Here is a 24,347-nt window from a genome sequence, read left to right on the forward strand (position 1 = left end):
GCTGGGAAATAGATTATGCACATCAAAGGATATTAATTTTGCATTGTCTGATAGAGGTATGTTCTCTATTTTATTGATTAAGTCATATGAATTCCGTAGACTAAATTTTGGTTGGAAGTTACAATGGTTCAAGATGATATTGATTAGCCTTTCTGATAATTTCAATGGTGGTGCAGTGACAAAAGAAACCACAGGTCTAATTGGATAACTCTGTTTGTGGAGTTTTATGAGTGAATATAGTTTTGGCATTTGGGGGTTCATCAATGTTAATTTGAACTTTTTCCTTTCACTAAACAGTATGTTTGAATTTTTCAAAAAATCTTTCACTTGTCTTTGGAAAGAATTAGTTGGATCACGTTTCAGCATTTCAAAATTTCCTAAATTCAAGAAATCAAGGGTTTTGTTGACATAGTCAATTCGGTCAATAGCAACAAGTATGATTAGTTTGATCTTCATCTTGAAGATGATCACTTGTTGATCGAAACATGTGTCGTGGTGTTAAAATAACGGATTGGTGTTGGAAAAAAACTCCAGTAATATTCATTACTACACCAAAAGTTCCAAACAGTGCATCACAAGGAAAATCCTTATCAAAATTATACATAAACGTATCATCAAAAAATCGATGGCCTCCTCAAAGGTTCGAGCAGAATCAATATTGGATCAGTCTTCAGTATCAAGTTTATTGTTAAATTTTATGATGTAATTCCTTCAGCAGCTTCTTCTCAAACATGTTGTTTGGATCGGTTTCAATTATTTTGGGTATACTTTTTTTTTTAATTGATCTGTGATCTGATATCACTATTACATACTCCACATGTCCCTTCGTTTTCGGAGTTTATAAAAATTTTATCGATGACCGTGCATGATGTGCTCGTGATACGTGATGGCCATCTTTTGATCGGACTCAAGTTGAACCCCGATAGTGAGGTGGCCATTGTAAGGAAATGGCTGTTTTTGTACCTGTCAAAATTCAAATTACCACCAACAATGATATTGACTTTGGACTGGTAGAGATGGTCCAATAAAGAAGACAAATTTTCAAAAAATATATGTTCATCGCCTGAAGGAGATCGACAATAAGAAATCGATAACAAGAGATCAATAACAAAGATCGATAACAAGAGATCGATAACAAGAGATCGATAACAATTCAAAAAGATATTTTGCGAGTTACCCACAAAATCCTGGGTGTTTGTCTACACAATATTGGAATACATCATTTTTTTTGATCGGGAATTAAATCACTATGATATAGATTCCAGAAAAAGGTGATAGGTGATATGTATTACTTCAAATATTTATATGTAAGAGTTATTCTACAAACAATATGGAAACACGGTCTGGATGATCAGGTTGGAGAGTAACTTTTGTTTTTGTCGATTGTGACAATTTCAGGAAAAGAAAAAGTTTATTGTTTGTTCTTACCATGATATGATAGTATGATAAAGAGTTGTGATGGTGCATGCAAACACTCGGCTATCAATTGCATGGCCCAACGTTGAATTCAAATTGAAATCTAAATAAATAAGAATGAATAAAGAAACTATAGTATTTTTTATTAAATAACCCGATTTATTTACAAGTTAGAAATATCAAATAGTTATATTTCACAATATAGCTAACAATTTTATAACAAAAAATCAATATGTACCTAATCAACAAAAAAATAGCGGAGATTTCAATGTCCCCCTTTTTTTTATCCTTCCTTTTTTATAACAATGGTTCCAAATGTTATTAGGTGTGAAGATGAGTCTTCCAAAGATCATTCATATCGTATCAACCACTATGTTTCTTGGCTCAGTATTTTGTTAGTAAAACGGAGATATTTTGAATATGCATTGATGAAACCTAAATTCTTCATACGAGTATTTCAAAGTCGGTTGAGACAGTTTTGTTCAAAGGTAATAAAAAACCACTGTTTTTCCTAGAAGAATAAAATACTTTCAAATAGAATATGTAACTATTAGGACTTGTAAAATTCTAAATGTATCAGTGTTTTGTATATCTGAACTTATCAACAAATCATTGGAGTAGTCCACTTGCAATTCCCGATATGTTGTCGAAAAAACTCATTTCAGGAAGTGTTGAATCAATTAGTCATATACAATACGAAAGGAAACAACATTTTATTGTCTGAACCGTAATACTTCTGAATGTGAATGAGATTAATATATTAGAATTATAAATTGAACATAGACAGTTTTGAAAGAGCAGTTTGAGCATTGCTGGTTTTGCAACTGTAAAAAGTTAATGTAGATAGTTCTGTTGGAGTAGTATCGTCTTGAAACTGAACTATTTTTATATCTACTTTTTCAATAATTCGTGGTAACTTCGTTATCAGTTTCTTCATAAGCATTTTCACGTTGTTTTCTTTTAATGTTTTGTAAAAATTTAATTTTCCGTTAACGGTTGTTTACATACCAGTTGTTTGTATACCAGCTTCCACACTTCATTTACCTTTTCTGATTTTACAGAAACTCCAATATCTCTATATCTAACTTTTGCATATTATATTTCCGTTATTGATTACTTTCGATATTTATTTGCTTTTAGTTCAGTCGCTATCTTTTCGTAGCTTCATGAAATTGGGAGTGTCAAAAAATAGGTGTTTCGAGTTTCTTTTTCAACTGTAGATTTTCAGTCATGGAAATCTACAGTCAAAATCTGTTCCAAATCAGTTAATTAAAATACAATTATACCCAGTTAATGCTACATGTAGGAAATCAAGATGGCAACATTTGCAAAGCTTTCATAGTAGCAGTTTTTGCAAAGTGAATTTAATTAGGCGAATTCTGTTCAATCTGTTTTGTTTTTCCGTTAACCAACTGTCGCACCCCTACAAACGACAACCCTCAGAAGTCAAAACTTGTGCGAGCTAAGGATTAACGAGGTCTTACCTTTTAACGTGTGATTCCTGACACATTACAAATGAAGAACTAATTAGGGGTTTATTTATTAAGAATTCGAACAGTATTGTTAAAGTATAATTATTGGGACCAGTGGACTACTCATTTGATTGTTTATTTCAGATATTTTCAATTATATCTGAGACCATTGATTTATTTATATGAAAATTTGAAACCACTTCGTTTTCAATACTCATTCGTGATCTCAGATATGGAATTGATATGGTCAATATTCAAGACTTAACATTGAGTCATTTTCACTATGTTTTCATAGAAAAAAATCAAGTTTCCACTTCTAGCTGTAAATTCATTATATGAAAGGAAATATATTACGCTTTTTAAAGAATGAATTTTCTGATAAAATAATTTGACAACGAACTACGCTTACATCATTTCAAGGAAAATATTGAAACATTTTTTTTTCGATTCATCAAAGACAAGAACTGAGTGGTTTGCACTTTACATAATTTTTTTAACACAAATTTCTATAACCTAGAATAGTTTTTAACTTCTACCAGAGAACCTTCTGCCCGTTCTTGCAGGGGCAGCAGGTGCCGGTTCATCCTCAGGAACCGCGTTTTTCTCTGGTTTCTCCTTGGCACTGAACCTATTTTTTCTTCCGGACGAAGAGCTTCTCTTCGGTGCTTCTTTTTCTACTGGAGCAGATGCCGAGTCTTCTTCTTCCTGAACGGGTTTGTTCCCTTTATCTGAAACATTATTGATACATCAATATTTCAGTTTCTATATGTCATGAAAACATTAAAGTTATATGTAACACTAGCGGCTCCGCACGGGTGCAATGCTGATACTAAATATAAATCCACCCACAGGAAACTTAAGTGCATGGAGAAACAATGATGAAATGGTACACGCGCCTTTTCCCCCCGTGGCTGGCGGTCATCACCCACAGTCATCACCCCAAAACGATTGTGGATACTAACAATCGAAATGTCGTGAAGTAACTTGGCTTGAAATCTCTCAATTTTTAATTTCCATTTCTTGTTAATTTTTCAACTTTCAATTGTTGCTTGAATTTTATTTCATTGCCATCTACGTTTTTTGCTTAATATAATTGTTATTTTAAGCTATTCTGTTTAATTTTATTGATTCTTTCAGGATTTTCAAACCATTTTATATCATATTGTGCAATGGAATTCCGAACTAATGAAATACAATCGCTATAGTTTTTATCCTAGCTTATTATTGCTTTTTCAATCATATTTATTTGACAGGTATCAATTCGTCGATATATAGTCACTTCAGGCGTACCCCAAAATTCAAACCTTGGGCCACTCTTATTTTTATTGTTTATTGGTGATTTTTCAAAAATCATCAGTTCAACAAATTTGCTCTACGCCGATAATCTTAAAATCCATGAATAATTGAAAATGCTCCAGACTGTTGAAAAGATTAATGCGTGCTATTTTAGAAATCACCTTGACCTAAATATCTTGAAATACACCGTGATGTCTTTCAGCAAAAAGGATGACATTATCGAGTTTGATCACAAAATCCACAAGAACACATTAGAGGCGAAAAAAGGGCAAGAATCTGGGCACTGACCATTGTTTCCGGAAATAACTCTGCCTCCGCACATTAACCAAGTTATCTCCAATGCAAATAGGACGTAGGTACGGCTTCTTGGTGCGGTGAAGTAGATATTTCCAAAACATTGCTACAACAATTTCCATTCACTACTGGTGAATGGTACCTCCTTTATCATACTCTTGTGGCCAATATAGAACGTATTCAGAGAAAATTTTGAAAATTCCTATCATTTAAAGCAACTAGAATCTATTCTGAGAGGGAACTACTCTCTTCTACTCAACAATCTGAAACCTAATCAAGGGAAAATTTATATATGAACACACATAACCTTTCATTGTGATAACTATAGAATAAATATTCTACAAAGGTCGCTGGCAAGATTGAGACATAATTTTTCTGTTAAAAAAAATATATACAGGTGAGTCTTATCCTTGAATACATACAACATGTATATCCTACTAGAAACCTAGTGTACGTTCTAATTCTGGTCCACATAATTTCAAGAATATAATCTTAATCGAAACGATTACAGTATTAATTTTTTATGAATGATGTGCGGTTGGTAGCCAGGCGGTTCGACGTGGGTGCTTTGTTCACTCACTCGAATTGACTGCCGTGTTGGTCAGTGGTTCAAGCCCTAGTCTGAACGATCAATTTTCACTTGCTATCGTCCAACCCGTGTTAGGAATCACACGTTAAAAGCTAAGACCTCGTTAATCTTCAGCTCGCACAAGTTTCGACTTCTGAGGGTTGTCGTTCGTAGGGGTGCTTATGTTTCACAATTCAGCTTTTCAGTAATTGGGTGTCTATGTCCGTTGGAAATGAATGACTAATCTATCTATCTAGAATGTTTCGATGACTAGTTTGAGAAACACACTATATTTAGGATTCAAAATCGCACACCATTGATTTATGCATCAAACTTTTACTTTTACCATTACCTTTTACTTCAAGGAAATTGTCATTATGAAAATCAATGGTATTTATATACCATTAGCAGGAGCGAATCTAGGAAACCAACTACTTTACTTGGCGCAATATATTCTGTTTATTTCATGAAAGAGATAGAAAACATCAATAATTAATGATTTTTGTATGTCTTACAAACAAATGTTACCAAGATTTTAACAAATATACCATTAGAAAAAGTTTGTAGACTAAATGTAATAATGAGTGACTAAAAATATTATTTTAAATTAGTGATAGTTCTTTCATTTCAACTTGAGAATGGACTAATAAACCGAAACCGCTCGTAACATATAATAAACTTAGTAGAAATGAGACAAAAGTTTTTTTCTTTATTCTATATTCGATATGAATTTCTACAAAATAAAAAGGCCATCAATCAAACAAATCCACAGAATACATTCCCATCAATTTATCCCGTTTAATTTCCCAGCTTTACGAATCGTTACTACTGATTTTCACAAAGTTGGGTGGCCCCCAATTCAGTGTTGATTTGAATTTGATGAAAAGACTTTTTTAATGAACCTATAGTGCTCTCCGGCCAAAAGCTGCCGTTCGCAAGTGAATGTGCAACAGATTATTGAATTATCAATAATTTGCTGTTAGAAACTCATGCAGGAATCTGGTTATGGGTTGCGGTTTAGTAATGGCAAGAGTGTAGGACTAGCTTAGGCTTCATAATTAAACATTTTCTACGTCCAGTGGAAACATGAAACTTCAGATTCAGAAATATTGTTCTTATAATGTATTCGGATGTTTCTTTCGGCGAAACATCCGGGTGTCTACCAGTAAAAATGACAATATTCCATGTAAGTAAAATTTTACTTCTTTCATTAATTATATTGTGTAGGAATCCTGTGAATGATATCTGATTCGATTCCGTTACGAATGTTTGGAATACAAAAGGAATAGAAAAAATGTTTTTCGTATAATTCAACGTTCATTATTTGTTTCGAAAGTATTCTTCATTGTGTAATTCAATACTTATATAAAAATAGTTTTCTCTTCCAGTTTGTATGTGAAAGTTGCTTTTTTGCATGATCTACACATCATTGTATAGAGTTGATTTTTTGAAATTGATTGCTTCTTTCCTTTCTTTGAAAGACTCCCATTTTGTGTATCACGAGAAGTAGAAAGTCAAAACTTTCTTCTCCATTTTCAAGTGTTCTGTATTGACTGGTATATAAAAATACCATATTAATTTAAGCCAAAATCAATTAAAACAAAAACATAACTTGTTATTAGTCTAAGAATAAGTATCTTCTCAAAAAGAAATTCGAATCTTGATCTTGAATATGAGAATACACTGCAATTCGGAATCTATTTTTTCCAGTGGTTTTCAACCTGTCCTGTTAAAAAAAATCTGTTTGAAATCTGTTTTTCTGTTAATCAGCTATCGCACCCCTACGAACTTGTGCAGGCTAAGGATGAACGAGGTCTTACCTTACACTAACGTGTTAGGAATCACACGTTTCCTATTGTTTCAAGTGAGGAATTTGAACAGAATAAAACAGAAAAAATTGTTGTTTCTGAAATGAGAGGTTGCACACCTATTTAGTAATTTCCAGATTGCATTTTTGAATATCTAAAAAGAAACTTGGAAAAACGTTTGAACTGTACAGATCATTTTCGTATGGTAATCACAAAAACCATTAGCTCTTATGACTACTAAACTTACTGCTGACAACTTGTTCTCTCCTCCTCTTCAGGGTGGCAAGAAGATCATCATTGCTTCTGAACGGCCTGACAATTCCTCCTTTGATTAATTTCTTAGGCGCCGGTGTAGTTGAACTTGTTTCTGGTGGAAGTTCGTCTTCATAATCTCCTTCATCAACTACCTCTTCATCTTCCTGTCGTAGGAAATGAATAAATGAAAATGTAAGATTGAGAGGATGACATTGAATTTCTCAAAAATTATACGAAATGACTTTCGAAATTATAATCGTTGAAAGGGGAACATTTTCAAATGAATGCTATTGTATTGATGTTACAAATTCTAAAACTAATATATTGAACTATTCTTTGGTAAATATTTTGTTTTCATATCGATGCACTCTGTGTCGAGCACAGATAAAAAAATGATTATTATTATCATTTCTTTGAAATTCATAAAGTTCATTATATAAATCACCATAACCTTACTGAGAAATTGTAGAGCATTTTTAAAAAGCTAACAGATACCAAAGCAATTTTCAATTCATGATTGAAAAAATGATAAAACTGTTTAATCAAAATGAGTGTTCTGTTTGGACAACGTACCGCGCGCTCCGCCCATTTTACGGTCGCCATAATCGTCCCAACGAGAGGACTATTAACAATATGGTGGATAAATTTGGGTCCACTGGTCCACTGGATAGATCAACACCCGTACGACGACTAGAAGCAAGATCTGCCAAAAACATCGCTGCTGTATATGAGAGTGCGCAGGAGAATCCGATGCAGTTGATTTCTCATGGCTCACATGAACTCGGCAGACTACATTTTGGCGAGTTTTGCGTTGTAACTTAGGCCTGCGACCATAGAACAACAAAGTGTGTTCGCTGAATGAGCTCTGGAGCAGTTGGCTACTGACCCCAATTTTCATCAAAAAATCATCTTCAGCGATGTTATATTCCACACATAATGGCATCAATAGGTCTTTCAAACTAATAAAAAAATTATGGTATCTCACACACACTCAAATTCAAAGAAAGGAAGCGCTAAATGAAAGACCCTATATAAAAGGTTTCACAAAAATCATACTTTACAATAGCTTTCTCAAGCATGATTGATAAATCAATTTTAGATTGCAATCATTTTAATATCCAACAATCTGAAGAGACCGAATACAACAATTTATTATGTACTGGTGAAAACAAGCAAATAAATGTATGGCCATTACCTATACTGAGTAATTATTTATTCTATGAGAGGATTTGTATGATAACCTCGTAGTAACAAATACAATAGAAACGATTTTTTCAAACTCATATTTCTCTACTATGTTCTTGTATGCGTGCTCAAAATGTTCTTCCAGTTTGACCTATGTGAAAATGTTGGTCATGTTCCACCTCATAGATGAAACAAATCGATTTGTTGAATTGAAAGTAACTCTGCGACAAACAATCAGAACGTCTAATTGTTTCATATTCCAATATAGGACGATCTACAGACTGACAATTTCAGAACTTCAACTCATTTGGATCAATCTAGTATGGATGTTTTGAATTTCCCACAAAATGAAGGTGTAAACGTAGCAAAAAAAATCAATACTTACTTAAAAAGGTGTATTATGAATGACAAAAAAAAATAACAAAAGTTTGGTCACAGATAGGTCAAGAATTTACAAATTGTCGTGTGGATCATATCCGATAATTCACATAGGTCAAATCAGAAGTACATTCGGAACGGTTTCCAAAATAAACTCAACGTGCTACTCACCTTCTCATAGAGGGACATGAGTTTAGTCATTAATTCTGTTCGGTATTCACATGTTACTGTATGTAGGTTCAGGTATGATTATTATCTTTTTTTTCTCACCGTAGTGTGCGTTGGTCAGGCCCTATCCCCCGAAGCCCCGATACATTCGGGAGGGCGCGCCTGCAGTATCAACCAATGACCACTCCCCACACCGTGGGGTAAGTGATCTTTGGGTCCGAGACCCAAAGATCATAACGCCAACCTAAGCACTCTTAGGTTGGCGTTATGTCAATGGATATAGGCTGAGACCGCATACGCTGGACATGCTGATAGCAAGTGCATAAGGGTCTCGGGCGCCTCGCGGCAGGCTCTGCACTTTGTATCAAGAACTTCTATACCCATCACGAGACTGCGGTCGACTGAGGTGTTGAAGACACCATCCTGGCAAGCCCTGATGAACTCCTCAGTTTCCGACTTCAGCCCACTCGACCTGAGAAAAGCGAACGTCAGGCGCTTTGATAAGCCAAGGTATCTAATATTATTGAAGAAGACCCCATGCATTGGCTTATCCTTATATCTCCGCAGAAGTAAGGTGATCTCTGCGGCTTCTATCTGAGCTGTTTGCTGAACGGGTTCCAACTCGGTGACAGAGCTGTGGTCACCTCGTTCAGCGTCGAAAACTATACCGAGTTCATCAGCTGCTCGAGCAGCTGCCCTAAAGAGAAATGCTCCAATTCCTGCTCTCTCATGATCACGGACCATGCAGAGAAGAGGATCCGAACTCCTGACGATTCTACAGGCTGTATCCAGTACCATCTGTCATGTAGATACTCCAAACTCAAAAGTCCACGGCCTCTCTGTTGTCGGGGAAAGTATAACCGTGGAACGGATGATTTGGAATGCAAACTCCTATAGAGATGCATCATTTTTCGGGTCTTTACGTCCACTTCACTAGTCCAAAAGAGTAGAGTAATATTGGAACAGCAAGCATATTTGTTGCAGCAACTTTGTTCTTCTTCGACAGTTCCGATGACCAGATCTGTCGAAGTTTCCACCCCGAGGGCGAGGTAAGTATAAGTCTCTCCGACATCCAGATGGTGTAGGATGCTTCCATCTACGAGCTGCACATCCTCTCCGTAGTCCCTGCCTCGTCCTCTTTTGAGATGGACCATTGCACATTTGTCTATCCCGATTTTCATACCGATAGCATGCGTGTCTCTTCCACCACCCTCAAGGGCTGATGGAGTTCCTTCTCTCCAGAGGCATAAAGTTTAAGATCATCAATATGAAACAAATGAGTGACCTTGTACCTCCAGTTTTCGGAGGTGTCACAGTTATACCTTCGAGTATTTCTGAGCGCAACGGATAATGGCAATAGTGAGATGCAGAAGAGAAGGGGACTGAGGGAATCACCCTGAAATACACCCCTTCTGAAAGTGACCCACCCTGTCAGGACTCTTGCTTGACCAGATGTTATGATGAAGCGAGTTCGCCAAAGTGATATCAGTTGTTCAATGCATCCTACTATTTTGTCGGGTACCGCAAGGCATCTGAGCAAATGCAAGATGATCTCATACAAAATTGTATCAAATACTATACGGTAATCGATCCAGGCCATAGAGAGGTTACGCTTATATTATATCGAGTCCTGTGTTACACATTTATCGATGAGCAGGTTTTCTTTACATCCAGCGATTCTTCTCTTGACCCTCTCTGCTCATATATCCCGTTCGAACACTCGGTCAACTGCGGTGAGTATTCGTGTGTATAAGATGCTTGTAAACAACTTATAATACGAATTCAAGCATGTTATCGGTCTGTAATTCTTAAGAATCGACAAATCTCCGGTTTTGGGGATAAGAACGGTCCGCTCCTTGACAAACCAATCCGGAATCGGCTGCTCTCCGTCCAACCATGAGTTGAAATTCTGGCCAGATGGCGGTGGGTACTTGGTATTTTTTTCCACCAATAATTGTTCAGCCCATCTGGGCCTGGAGCAGCAGAGTTCTTGGAACCCATAAGGGCTCTTCGACGTCATCCGGGGTTATCGGGTTGCGCAGTTCATTAAGCTCAGGCTGTCGAAGCTCTCTGTTGAAAGCTTCGAACTGCGCTAGGGCTGGAGTGTCCAAGTTGAGCGGCTGCGGGTGTTCATAGTCATCCTTCCAGAAGGATTCCACCTGATCAGCGGTCGGTGGATTATCCACAACACGTTGAGGCTCTAGCAATAAGCGAGAAGGTTTCTCGCGGAACTTAAGGTTTTCCGCGATACTTCTCGCTCGCCTCACTAGTGACTTCTTAGCAGCCACTAGCATTCGTAAACTATCAAGGCAGTGCTGTTTGGTGGTGAGCAGCACGCCTTGACTTAAAGTGTGATGGATACGTCGTAGATTGGCAGCTATTCGCCTCACTGCGGGAGATAAGGGCATGTCGGCCGCTCTGTAATACATCACACATTGGATATGAGACGCGTGTTGTCTCGCCGACGTGATTTTAGCCTCCATCTTGTGTACATGTCGTTGAATCTTCCGAACCGCAAGGCCGAGATTTCGTCCTTCCGATTCGGAAAGCGATTGGACGACGCTTTACACGGCGGTGTTGATTTGCCAGATGCCAGCCTCTTCTGTAAAAACACTATGAACCTCCGCATCCAAACAAGCCAGTTCTTGTGGCTTCAGGGGCCCAATTATGTGGAGCGCCCTGCCTGTTCTGATTGTCATCTCCATTGGTGGTATGATGCGAGTCTCCTCTCCAGCCTTGCCAACGAGTGGTAGAACTGTCACTTCTACCACTTCGTTAGCAGGCTGGGAAGGAGCTAAATAGCCCTGGCGCCGAATATAAAGTTTTGGGCGGAAAAGGCGGCATGCTCCGGATGTGTTTCACACCACAGAGCATTATCATTATTTTTTTTCCACCATTATTATTATTACTATTGCTAACATTTGATAATTGGTGACACCGGCCTTATACATACGCGCGGACGTTAGAGACCGTCGTAAAATATAAAGGAGAGACAAGCAAGAGGTGTGCTCGGAAAAATTTGTGTGTTCCGCAAGAAACGTGTGTTCCGCTAAATGTATGGTGAAAAAATTATCATTATCTACCACCAAAACAGCATCCTTCAGGATCGCCACCGGAGTACCCCACGAACAAATCTTAGGAAATGAAATCAGAAGGCAAGGTAAGGAGATCTTCCGGAACCAAATTACGGTTGGTGTCTTCCATTATTAATTTTCCGAATTGTCTTCTCTTTTTAAATATCTAACACCCGGCCCACATGGTAACTACAGTCCTTATCGAACAAATTCAAAACCCTTCATTTCCAGAAAGGGGATATGAAACTCAACCTTCGGGAATAATATGTAAATCAATATATTCTAAAATTCTCAGTATCTCATGAATGAATAATATTGATTGTAACAGCTCGTCTCTACCGGATTTGTTCTCACCAGATAATCATACTAGTTCTCTCCTGGAATAATCACTAATGTTTCTTAGTTTTCTTCGACAGACAGACTGTCCTACATACTCAACCCACTTGATTCAGTCGAGAGTGGTGTGGTAAACTCTAGCAGACAATTGTTTTGGGGTTTAACTCAATATACTTCGAACTTTTCAAAAAATATTTTATTTGTTAATCGGATACGTCCCAATTCTGTTTTTTCAAATGCAATTTAACGTAAATTACTACGTTCTTGGAGCGCTTATGCACCTCCATAAAAAAGAATGTTACAGTTCTGGCATGTGTTTTTGTTGAATTTAACAAAGATTGAGAAGATTTTTGTTCGATCTTAATTTTTAGTATGATCAGTGAAACAACAAAATATTCAAATAGTCCAAATATATTTTTTATTTATGATAATACCAATATATTTCAAGTAGCAGACGAATCAATGTTGAAAAATCAGTTTCAAAATGTATCCAGTAATATATATGGAAAACCCAATATCCATTTGCCAAAAATAACCACGGATCTTTTTCTGTTTTGATTAATTGATAATTATAAATCATTTTCAAAATTTATATTTGATGATGCTTTTATATTGTTTCTATTTACACACTAATTTGTACCAATTGTCTATGACTTGTCACAAATGTATATTCATAACGTGATTAAATAAAAATAAAAAATCTATCTATATTTTTCTCTATTATCGCTATAGATAGATATATAGAACTGATTAACGTAAAAACAGATCTATCTATCTATCTATAGCGATAATAGAGAAGAAGAATAAATGTTTCCTGAAAAATGGTGTGGCAGATATATCTCTATATTGACAATTTGACGTAATCTTCAATCTATCAAAAAATCTTTTAGACATAAGCTATCGGTAGTCAAAGATAATCCTCGTTTGAATATTAGTTTCAATATTGAAAAACAAAGTAGTAAATAGTATGAGTTGTGCATAAAACCATTATGAAATCTGAATAAGTTATTGACATATTATTATTGGAATTCATAGAATCATATTGGTTACATAATGATCATGAATTCATCAATCATTCCAGCAATAATGAAGACATTGTTAAAAGGAACAACTTTTTCTTCATCAATATTTCTTGTAAAAAGATCAGTGATTATTTGGAAATAAATTAATCATTATTGAATTGCAGTATTTCAACTTTATTTTCTAGCCTCTCATTCTGAAAAAAACCGTTAGTAAACTTTAAAAACAAGGTTTCATTGAAATTTTCTAAAAAAGATGAAAATGTATTTGAAGTTAATAAAACACGTCAATTCATTCGAAATTCTTTTTCACCCTATATCTTCGAAAGAAAGCGCCCTATCAAAATCATCAAAGGACAAAATATCCTTAGAATAGTCCAAGAAAAAGTCCTTTCATTTTGTGTAATGAGAGTATATTCACGAAAAAAAAACGGATGATTTAACAGAAATATTCATTATCACTAGTCTCTACATCCTTTACGGGGGAAACATATTTGTAATCCTTGTCGGAGACTCTAGTTGAGTTGATGAAAGATTTGCTTCTGAATATGGAGCTCCGCCACATCACAAAACTATTTTCAGAGATTTTCTCGATACGACTATGCCAGGACAATGGACAGGACACAAAGGTCCTATTAAATGGCCAATACGTTCATCTGACCTGACTCTCCTAAACTTGTGAGGCTCGGTCGTTAAAGACAAGGTATTCGGTTCACCTTTTGGTAATATTGATGAATTGAAGAAAAGAATAAGGAGTGCTTGCATTAAACTATTGCAAGAGCAAATATGTGTTTAAGGAATTTGAACATTTAATGAGATAAAAGACGTAGATGATCAGGAGTATTTTAACATAGATTTTTTTCTTCTGTTTGTTACTTGGTATATTATATACTCTTCCCATATGTGGGGTGTGTGTATAGCTTTGAGATTTAGATCCAAACAATATTGGTCCCTACTTTTTTGAGGTAGCCGGGAATTGTATGACCATGCAATGATGACGAGAAAGACATGTATAGCTGAATTTGTTAATACAGTGGCTACGAAAATCGATGAAAAGCTAGAGGTCCGTATTTGAAAAGAATAAAGTTGATGATGAAATATAATTGGTTTATATCATTGAATTAAATAATTCGAAATAGAAGCGATAGAGCCAAAAGCGAAATTTGGCAATTCTAGTTTCTGGCAAATAATTCAAAATCAACCACTGATATTATTTTCGATCTAAAAAGATACTATTTCAGTTCCCCAAAATAGCAAGTCAAGGGAAAGAAAGTTTTTGGCTTTCTACTACTCCATCGTGATACAGAATAATGTGGAAACCTTCCAAAGAAAAGAAGGAAGTAATGAAATTGAATCAGATATCATTCACAGAGTTTCTACACAATATACTGAATAAAAATAAAAATTTCACTTACATGGAACACTGTCATGCTCACTGATAGACATCGATGTTTCGCCGTAAGACTCTTGCCTTAGGGCTCTTTAGTATCAATCTGGATAAGATTACAAGAAAAAACACACATTTCATTCATAAATTACGATTTCATGTCACGGAATAAGTTTGATCTACTTATGTCATCGATGACATCGTAATGACATTCATTCACCTATTTGATTAAATCCCAGGTAAAAGAAATCTTTCCCAAAAATTAATCACTCCTAAAAATATAACCCTTTCAATTTAAACAAGATTCTTTGGTTGTGATTTAATCAAATAAATGAATGAAAGTCATTACGATGTCATCGATGACATGAATAGATCAAATTCCTTCCGTGACATAAAATTGTCATTTATGAATGAACTGTGTTTTTTCTTATAATGTCATCCAGATTGGTGCTGAAAGACCCTAAGGCAAGTGTCTTGCCTTAGGGTCTTTCAGTTACGTCTTTGAAAGTTACGTCTTTGCATGATCTACACATCTATGTATACAGTTACTTCTTGGAAAATTGATCACTTCCTTCCTTTCTTTGGAAGATTCCCACATTTTTCTGTATCAAAATAGAATAGAAGAAAGCCAAAAACTTCTTTCCCAAAAATTAGTCACTCCTGAAAATATAACCCTTTCAAATTACGCAAATTAATGTTATGATTTTTAATGGATGATTTTGGAGTTACAGATTGCTGCCATCTATACAGCAATAGGTAAAACAATAGGCAACGACCCCGTGGCTATTCAGCCAAGATCAACATGTTTCTTTAACAAGTTAACAAACCGTTGGTGCCGCTGTAGTAGTTGTAGTGGTTGCAGCTGCTTTTGCGTTAGATCTTCCAGCCAAAGGGTTTCTCCTGTTTGGAAGAGGTCTTGCAGCTACGGCTTTCTTTGGGGGAGGCGCGGGTTCTTCGTAATCAGCATAATCTTCCTCCGCTGGACGAGCCGAACAGATAGCAACGATTGTGACTAGACCAAACAACAACCTGAAAATAAATGTTTACAATTGATATATTATAACTAGAATATCGATGTGTTATCTACAGATAGTTATAACAATGTTTCAATTCAACTCTGAAACCTTTTTGGTGGATCATTAAAGTCGTCAAAAGTAAAATGTTCATGTGAGAGACTTTTTTTATTTTGAGATTGAATCGAACTAGGGGAAAGTATTGATAAGCCTATGAAACGTGCCGGCTTCTGTTAATTATTTTTTCACGTACCATAAACATTCCAATACTTAACAACAAACAAGTGCCATAATTCTGAAATTTTGGAGAAGATATTTTTCGTGGCGTTATACATACCTTTAGATAAGATTATAAAACAGTTTATCAAGTATACTTTCATTTCGTAGCGTTCGTTGGAATAATCCAAAATAAATAGTACGCAGTTTATGCAAATACAGTTTTTAGAACATTTATCCCATAAGATATACTTTTTTTGGTAAATTTGTGCCCACAATAATAATATGGGTATCAGAAGTTAGAGAGGAATCGAAATGAATACAAAGTATTTTGACAGATTTGTGAATCAGGAAATTTTTTCATTTGTTGTAAAATAATTCACTCGTGTATTTTTGATAATCATATTGGAGATTTCCTCGTGTAGATTTTCTGGGGTATTTATATGTAATGAAGTGCAATTATTTGCAAAAATAAAATTTTGTATCATTTATATATTAGTGAAACTTCAAGTTTGGAAGGTTGTTTTTTACATATCTTTTTCATTCAACACATCGCTGACGAGAATCTAGATAGGTAATGAATATTTTGGAATGCTTTTCATGATTCTCCAACTTGTCAATCAGTGACAGAATCTGTCAACATATCGATAAAACTTGAAAAACTTTCCTGACAATGTCACATAACATAATTCCATCACAGCGGATTTTCCAGGCTAAAAGATACATCCCTTTGTCGATTCATGAATTATGCAACCTTCAATAATCATGAAAAATTTACGTAACAAATGGTTGATGTGGATGAGACAAAAATATTAAACATTTGATTGGGTATAATTACGTAAAGAATGAACGAAATCTCGACTTTTAAAAACGACAAAAACCAAGATAAATATATCTCAGTTCCATACCACCAATATACGAAGAACTTCCAAAAGATTTTCACCAGTAATACCACTAGAGGTCAAATTATTTCCGTATATTAATTTGACCTCGCGTGGTATTCGGTAAAAAATTCCACACCGCCTATATACCTAACCTATAAACTATTGATTTCCACTGATTGTAGTAGCTCAAAAGTGCCATTTAGGGACAAAAAATGTAATATTCTTTCAATTCATAGCTACTTGAGCTTACTACAAGTGGTAGAAAATTATGATTTTTTCGGTAAGCTGCATAAACATAATTATTTAGGCCTTCAAATTGGTAATTTCTGCACATTGTAGTTGCATGAGGAAACCAATTCAAGATAGTATATTCTTCAATTTAACATAAGTTTTGAGTAACAACAAGTGGTAGAAAATTGTTTTTTTTTGCATTTTCATTAATGTGGGTTTTTCAATGATATGGTAAAAATAAAATAAAAACAACAATAAAAATTAATTGGCGCTCCGGAGTTATGCGCGCTTTAATGGTATGGAATTCATATTCAGTCATAACTCCCTTATTTACTTGCATTATCGTGTTAGGAATCACAAGTTAAAAGGTAAGACCTCGTTAGTCCTTAGCTCGCACAAGTATCTCAACTTCTGAGAGTTGTTGTTCGTATGGGGGCAACAGCTGATTAACGGAAAAACAGAAACAGAAAAACAGATTAATTCTTTCTCCATCTTGGAGAAAAAAAAATTGTTCCGAATTTTCCACCAATATTTGCATCGAAACTATGCAAAATTGAAATTATCTACTGAATGGGAAAAAGGAATAAATTAGTGTCTAAATATTACATATATTTTTTCTGTGATGTGAAAAAAATTTGACATTTTATCTCTGATGACAGGTAACAAAATGTCATTTTTTATGAAATTATATTTTTCCCCGGGTGTCACACCAATAGGTGGTTCCACTGCGTTTACGCAGCTATTTTTATCAAGTACTTTTCTGGTTTTTCACATTTTGTCTTCAATCGAGGACCGCCTGCCCGGTACTGACGATGCTCCTGCAATCCCAAATAAAACAACAACCTTGGCCATAAAATAAACTTCATCGGGAGCATTATTTAAAAAGTCACTAATATGTGTACTCGTAAATATCGCAGCTTTCTTGGGCGTGTAACCTTTCCCATTTTGTTTCAGAAAAGTAATTAGTTTGAAATATTTTGAAATGTCTACATTATTATTGGATTATAACATATTTTTAATCATTGAATAATTCGACCAAACTGTTGATGGCTCTTGTTGTTGTGCCAGCCAATAACACCGTCTCCGAGAAAGAACTTCATGTCTTTTTCATCTTCCATTCCTTGAATCTTGAATACGCGGTTTCATAAATTTTCCGCGATTTAGCTGGCAATAATTTTTGTGACGCTACTTTCGCTGCTCCTACTAACTCCGGTGGAGTCAGAGAAAACTGGGATTTAGACATTTTTCAAAATATCTACTGACCACTAAGTTCGCAAATTTTAAATCAAATCACAAAAAAAAAATAAAATAAAAAAAAATCACAGAATTAAATTGACAGATATTTGATTTTCTATTGATTGGTTTCCTAGCAACGCTATAGGTACAACAGCCTGCCTGTTTAGAAATTCAAATTTCACATCCATAATTTTCTGACTTTAACATATTGTAATAATATGTTTTTTTAATATCAAATCGTCCTTTTTCCCGTCACAGAAAAAATTGGGTATTATACACGGGAAAAATATTAGATTTTAGCTCTCGAGCTAAAATCTAACACTTTTTCCCCTTATACAATAAATAACTATTATTAGACATAGACACTTAATTGAAAACATTCAAAGTCCTGCATTTTCACCAATAAGAAGAGAGGAGGTGTCCGAAGAATAAGGAAAACATCTTAGCTTTTTGAATTGAAGGGGTTATACTTTTTGTATCAAGATGGAGTAGTAGAAAGCCAAAAACTTTCTATCTTAGCTTTGTAATTGAAATGTATCAAAAGTAAATATTATATGAACAAATAAAAAACAATCTGTCAAAATAGTCCGTTATTATAAAAGTCAAAAAATTATCAGCTATAATATCCCAAGGACATTGATAACTAACGAAATAATTTTATCACAGTTTTCGAAAGCACGTTATTTGGTAACATCCCGACGCTGAAGGCGGAGGGATGTTACCTAAAATAACGTGCTTGAGGAAGTTGTGATAAAATTATGAGTTATTTATCAATGTTCGAGGGATATTCGGTGAGAAAATTTTTTGCAATTCGAACAAAATTATTTATTGAACACACAGTTATTAAAAGAACAATTCATATAATGATATTCCGTTGATCTTGCTGTATTTGCCTCGGTTACTGCATAGGTGTTTCCATGCATACTATTGATTATTTGGTTATGATGTTCCTGATCAATATTCAAATAAGGTTTTATGGAATTTCCATTATTGTGCCCAGTAATTTTCAACAATTGCTGTTCTTGAACTCCACTCTTAGCTAGTTGACTGACTGCAGTTGCTCTATTAGAGTGATTGGTTATTTTCCTCTGTTTCGTATCCAAGCCAATTGCTTCAGCGGAAGATTTCGTCCATCCGTTAATTATATTTCTACCCAGAGGCATATTGTCATACCAGTTATCGCTTCCTGTCTTCCAGTGACGATTTGGCCTTAAAAATAGTCTATTTGTCTTGATATTTGTGCCTCGTTTTGATAATAATTTAATGAATAATCTGACAGGACAAGCATTGTTATCACTATTTTGAACTAACCATTTGCTAGAGGCGCAGTTCTTTGAACCCCCTTTGCAGGTTTTACTGAAAATTGGATTATATTCTATCCTATTAGTTGGAGATCCATTGTTGTCCTTTTCGATATGAAAATAATCAACTAAGCAAGCAGCACCTTCACCACCTCTCCAAGCCAATTCCACCGCTGCTATGTGATGAAATTTGCGTAGGAGTCCTATAGGGAATTTTCATCCCAAAAGTTTATAATTTTACTCATTTCATTTGAAGTTAATGGTACTGAGCTTGTTTTGCGTTTAGTGGGATCTGTTTGTAAATTTCTTCGTGCTGCGTCGCGTGCATTCCGCGCTTGTTTGAATGCAACACTTTTAAAGGGGTCTAGCATGATATTATACTCCTTGTAATACTTTTCTTGTAATAATTTGCTTGTTATATTCCATACGGTTTCAACAGTAGCCTCCTTAAACTCTGTGCTATCCTTTTTTCTCATATTAATCGCCCAATCCTTGAGTATTAATGCAAGCTCTTCGAGAGTACGATTTCCATCCAATTCATATTTTCTGTCGTCACAAAACTCCATAAATATTTTCCAAGTGTATTTTTTACTATTAACAGTATTTTTTGGTGTATTTTCTTCAATGATTTTGTCAATTGCCGCATCATTTTGAACACCAAAGCGAGGAAGTGACATTTTCGAAATAAATTGAATTACGGAAATGTCAAACAACTTTATTGTGTTGGTTGCTTAGCAATGTCATGACATAAGTGATAACTACCCGTGAAAACTATCCATGGGTAGTTATCAGTGTAATGATGGTTTCATTGGTTATTACGACACACATGACTAGAAATAGACAAATTTGATAGGATAATTTTTTTGGCAAAAAATTTTCAAGGAAGTTTTTAAAACAAGTCATACATTACAGAGCCTTTTAGGGAATCCAAAAGACAGAGTGGAGAATTCGGAAAAATCTGGAATTTACGACATTAAATATAAGGACTGCGATGCAAAATATCGAAAGAGAAAAAGATCTATTAAAATAAGATATAGGGCACACTTAGCACACTTATGCCTATGAGAGTGTAGAAATAAGTAAACATAATAACATTATGAATAACGATGGTGGACCAGTACTTAATAGTATACTATACTAGTATACTATATAGCTTGTTAAAATAATATTTCAATTATTAGATCTGACTATTACATAATGACATATTGTCAAATTAATTTAAGACTAATAGATAAGGCGATATTATGAAATTAATTTAAGACACTTGAGACGCAGGTACCTGGAAGAGGTATCTCTAATATAAATAAGGATAACTTTGTTACGGTCGATTTCATAATCAATATCTAAAGCCCACTTTACCGAAAGGAGACTTTACACTAAAGTCCTCTTTAAAGTAGCTGTTGCCGTCATTTGGTTTCATAATTAATATTAATGTGCCCTTTCTATAAAGTATATCTTAAGTAATTTTTAAGATGTTGGTTAACCTGGAATTCATGGATTTTGACAAGAATTGTCATATTTGGCGAGTATTTAAGTTCCGTGTTTAAATAAATATGGTTGAGAGTTGTGGCTTGTTGTAGTGTTTGGTGTTTTTCTTATTTGTGAGGACAATTTAGTTGGACAGAAATGGAAATGTTGAAAAATAATAAGAAATTTCGCTCGTCAAATTTTTCATGAGAGGAAGAAATGAATATGATACAATAAATTGAAAAATTCGAGTATATTTCAGAATGCAAAACTACTAATAACCAACCAAAATAAACACATTATATAATGCAAAAGAAGAATATTATAAAATGAAAAAGGAACTTCTAGAAAAAACGGTAGAAGTAGAGGAGAAGGAGAGATCATAGAGAAGGGAGAGAGAAGAAGAACATTTAAAAAATCATTTTATTGGATTTAGAAATAAAATTGAAAGAAAAACAATTGAATGAATTAAATGTTTCATAAAACTGTGATTTTTTATTATTATTTGTATTTACAATCTAGCAAAATGTTCATTAATTAAATTCTTTATGTTTTCTGCAATATTTGGATTATTTTCCATGGAGGGTAATACATCCTCATTGTCTTCCTCTGTTTCATCTTCTTCAGTAAAGTTATTATTCATACCAATGGCAATGTTATGAAAAACTGAAGTTGCGACTATTACTGCCATTGTGGTTTCTAATTTTAGTCTAATGCCAAACCTCAAAACGGGAAATCGTCCTTTCCATAAACCGTATTGACGCTCTACTACATTTCAAGTCCTTATTATAGACTCATTGTATAAATTTTCAGCAGGTGTTCTAGTTTGTTGTAACTCAGTCGTAAGATATGTCTTTAGAGAATATCCACTGTCACCAATTAGCATATACTGACCAAATAAAACATTTTCAAATTTTTGGTTTAAACTGCTATTATTAAAAATTGTTAGGTCATGCATCGATCCTGACCATCTCACAACAATATCTCTTATTTTCAATTTAGCATCGCTTACTGTCTGAACATTTGAAGCAAAATAAGATTTTATATTTGGGAAAGAAAGTTTTTCGACTTTCTACTACTCCATCTTGATACAAAAAAAAGAGATGTGGGAATCTTCCAAAAAAAGGAAGGAAGTAATCAATTTGAAAATAAGTAACTCTATACATGGGTGTGTAGATCATCCAAAGAAGTAACTTTCAGACACAAACGGGAAGAAAGTCCTCCTGAAACAGCTACTTTCATATAAACATTGAATTACACGAAAGAAAAAAAAATTCCGAAACAAATACTCTTATATGAACACTGAGTTATACAGAAGATACTTTTCTCTACTCAGTTTGTATTCCAAACATTCGTTATGGAATAAAATCAGATATCATTCACATGAGTTCTACTTTGAATGAATGGTAACAGATTGCACTTACATGGAACACTGTCATCCTCACTGGTATACATCGATGTTTCGCCGTAAGACACTTGCCTTAAGGCTCTTCAGTACCAAAATTGGATAACATTATAGAAAATACACACAATTCATTCATGAATTACGATTTTTAATGTCACGGAATAAGATTGATCTACTTATGTCATCGATGACATCTTAATGACATTCATTCGCCTATTTGATTCAATCCCAGCCAAGAGGAATCAAGATTTTCTACATCTGAATATTTCTGCATCATGTTCATCAGGAGAATCAATTTTACCTAATGTGCAATCAATTGCTCCAATGGTTGGAAAATGAAGCTATTTCATAAAATTTTTCAACTGCTTCTTCCATTTCTTGTTTATTTTCATACATGCGAATGTGTTATCGGGCTAGTGAGGCAATAGCAATAGACACATTTTTGATAATCCTGCTAGCTGAACTTCTAGACATTGCCATAAAATCTGATACTATTATTTGCATATTTCCTGATGCGTAGAATTTTAAAGTCAAAAATAATTGTTGTAATGCTGTAATGCACCTACCTCTAAAAATTATATTAAAGTTTTTGATAATTTTATTATTAATAAAAATTTTACAACTTACTCATTAGTAGGTAATTCAATTTTCTCTTTTATTTCATCTAGTAGATACAAAATAGTTTGTTATTTTAAGCGATAACGTTGGTAAAAGTCAAGCTCATTATCATTTTCAAAACAGCCTGTTCTTTTCCTATACACTTTTGGTCTTCTAGTATAAGTAAATTCTTCATCAGATGAACTTGAGCTAGACGTTTTAAAATTATTTATATCATTGTGATCAATTCTAAACGAACACAAAACTAGCAAACGCAGCGAGTAGCCCAATAAATCACGATTATAAAAATTGAGGTTATGTTGTAGTTAAATGACACTTTATCGAGTTAAAGTAGAGAAATCGACACTTTAACCTTGAAGGACGTTTTTGGTTTAAAGAATACTTTAACTTGGTTATGAAATCAAAAATGTTTATTAAAGTTAAAGTAACCTTTATGTTTCTTTATGAAATCAGCCGTTAGTATGTTTAATTTGATCTTGCTTTCGGAAATGATCACTTGGTAATTGAAAGACGTGTCGAGGTGTTAAAATAACGGTTTGGTGTTGGGAAAAAACTCCAGTAATATTCATTACTACACCTAATAGATTCCAAACAGTGCATGACAAGTATATAATTGGCTATTGCCTTCAAAAAGAGTAAAATGATGCGAAAGAAATATTTTGTCTTTCTACTACATGTTTGTACCAAAAAATGGGAGAATTCCAAGAAAAAGATGAAAGCAAATACTTTCTGAAGATGTGTGCGAATGGGAAAAATAATTTTTCGTATAATTTAATGTTTATATTGAAGTAGTGGTTTCGAATTTCTTTCGTGTAATTCAATGTTTATATGAAAATAGTTGTTTCAAGAGGGCTTTTTCTCCCAGCTCGTGCAAAGACGAACAAGCAAGACGAGTCAGCAGGTGCATTGTTGTGATGCCAAAGTCATGAATTGGTTTTCCACAATAACGGACGTTTTATTCGTATTGCTTCTCGCAAACAGCGCATAACTTCAAGATAATACTTTTTATTGACCATGTCACAAGAACTCCTGATGCACTCTCCCATGGTGATCGAAGAAAACACTAAGCAAAATCTTAACATTTCAGCGAAATTGGTGTGCTTTTTTGATTTCGACTCTCCTGGGCTCTTCCATTGGGACGATTGGACTTTGATATTGATGTCATAACCATACCCATGATTCGTCACCAGTTATGACTCTTTCAAGCAAAATTGGATCGCCGTTGACGTCATTCAAAAATTTCCTGAGCGAAGCTCGTGTTTTTTTGTGGTCAAAATACAGCAATTTTAGAAGGAACTTCGCTGGGACACGCTTCATGCC

At 34.6% G+C, this 24,347-nt stretch overlaps 1 protein-coding gene across 1 annotated transcript in view; it reads right to left on the bottom strand.

The window, feature by feature from the left end:
* Window positions 1-1,538: 1,538 nt before the first annotated feature.
* Window positions 1,539-24,347, bottom strand: part of LOC111512635 (uncharacterized) — a 54,040-nt gene continuing 31,231 nt past the window's right edge. The window contains exons 2-4 of the mRNA XM_074183655.1: window positions 15,484-15,685; window positions 7,102-7,273; window positions 1,539-3,616 (exon numbers count right to left, since the gene is read on the bottom strand). Of these exons, the coding sequence (XP_074039756.1) occupies window positions 3,414-3,616; window positions 7,102-7,273; window positions 15,484-15,685 (577 nt within the window). The 3' untranslated portion in view covers window positions 1,539-3,413. The remainder of the gene's footprint in view (window positions 3,617-7,101; window positions 7,274-15,483; window positions 15,686-24,347) is intronic.

Source organism: Leptinotarsa decemlineata, unplaced genomic scaffold (genome assembly GCF_025532065.1).
Source record: "Leptinotarsa decemlineata unplaced genomic scaffold, Ldec_3_MD MMD2_tig00026340_RagTag_RagTag, whole genome shotgun sequence".
NCBI classification, from domain to species: domain Eukaryota; kingdom Metazoa; phylum Arthropoda; class Insecta; order Coleoptera; family Chrysomelidae; genus Leptinotarsa; species Leptinotarsa decemlineata.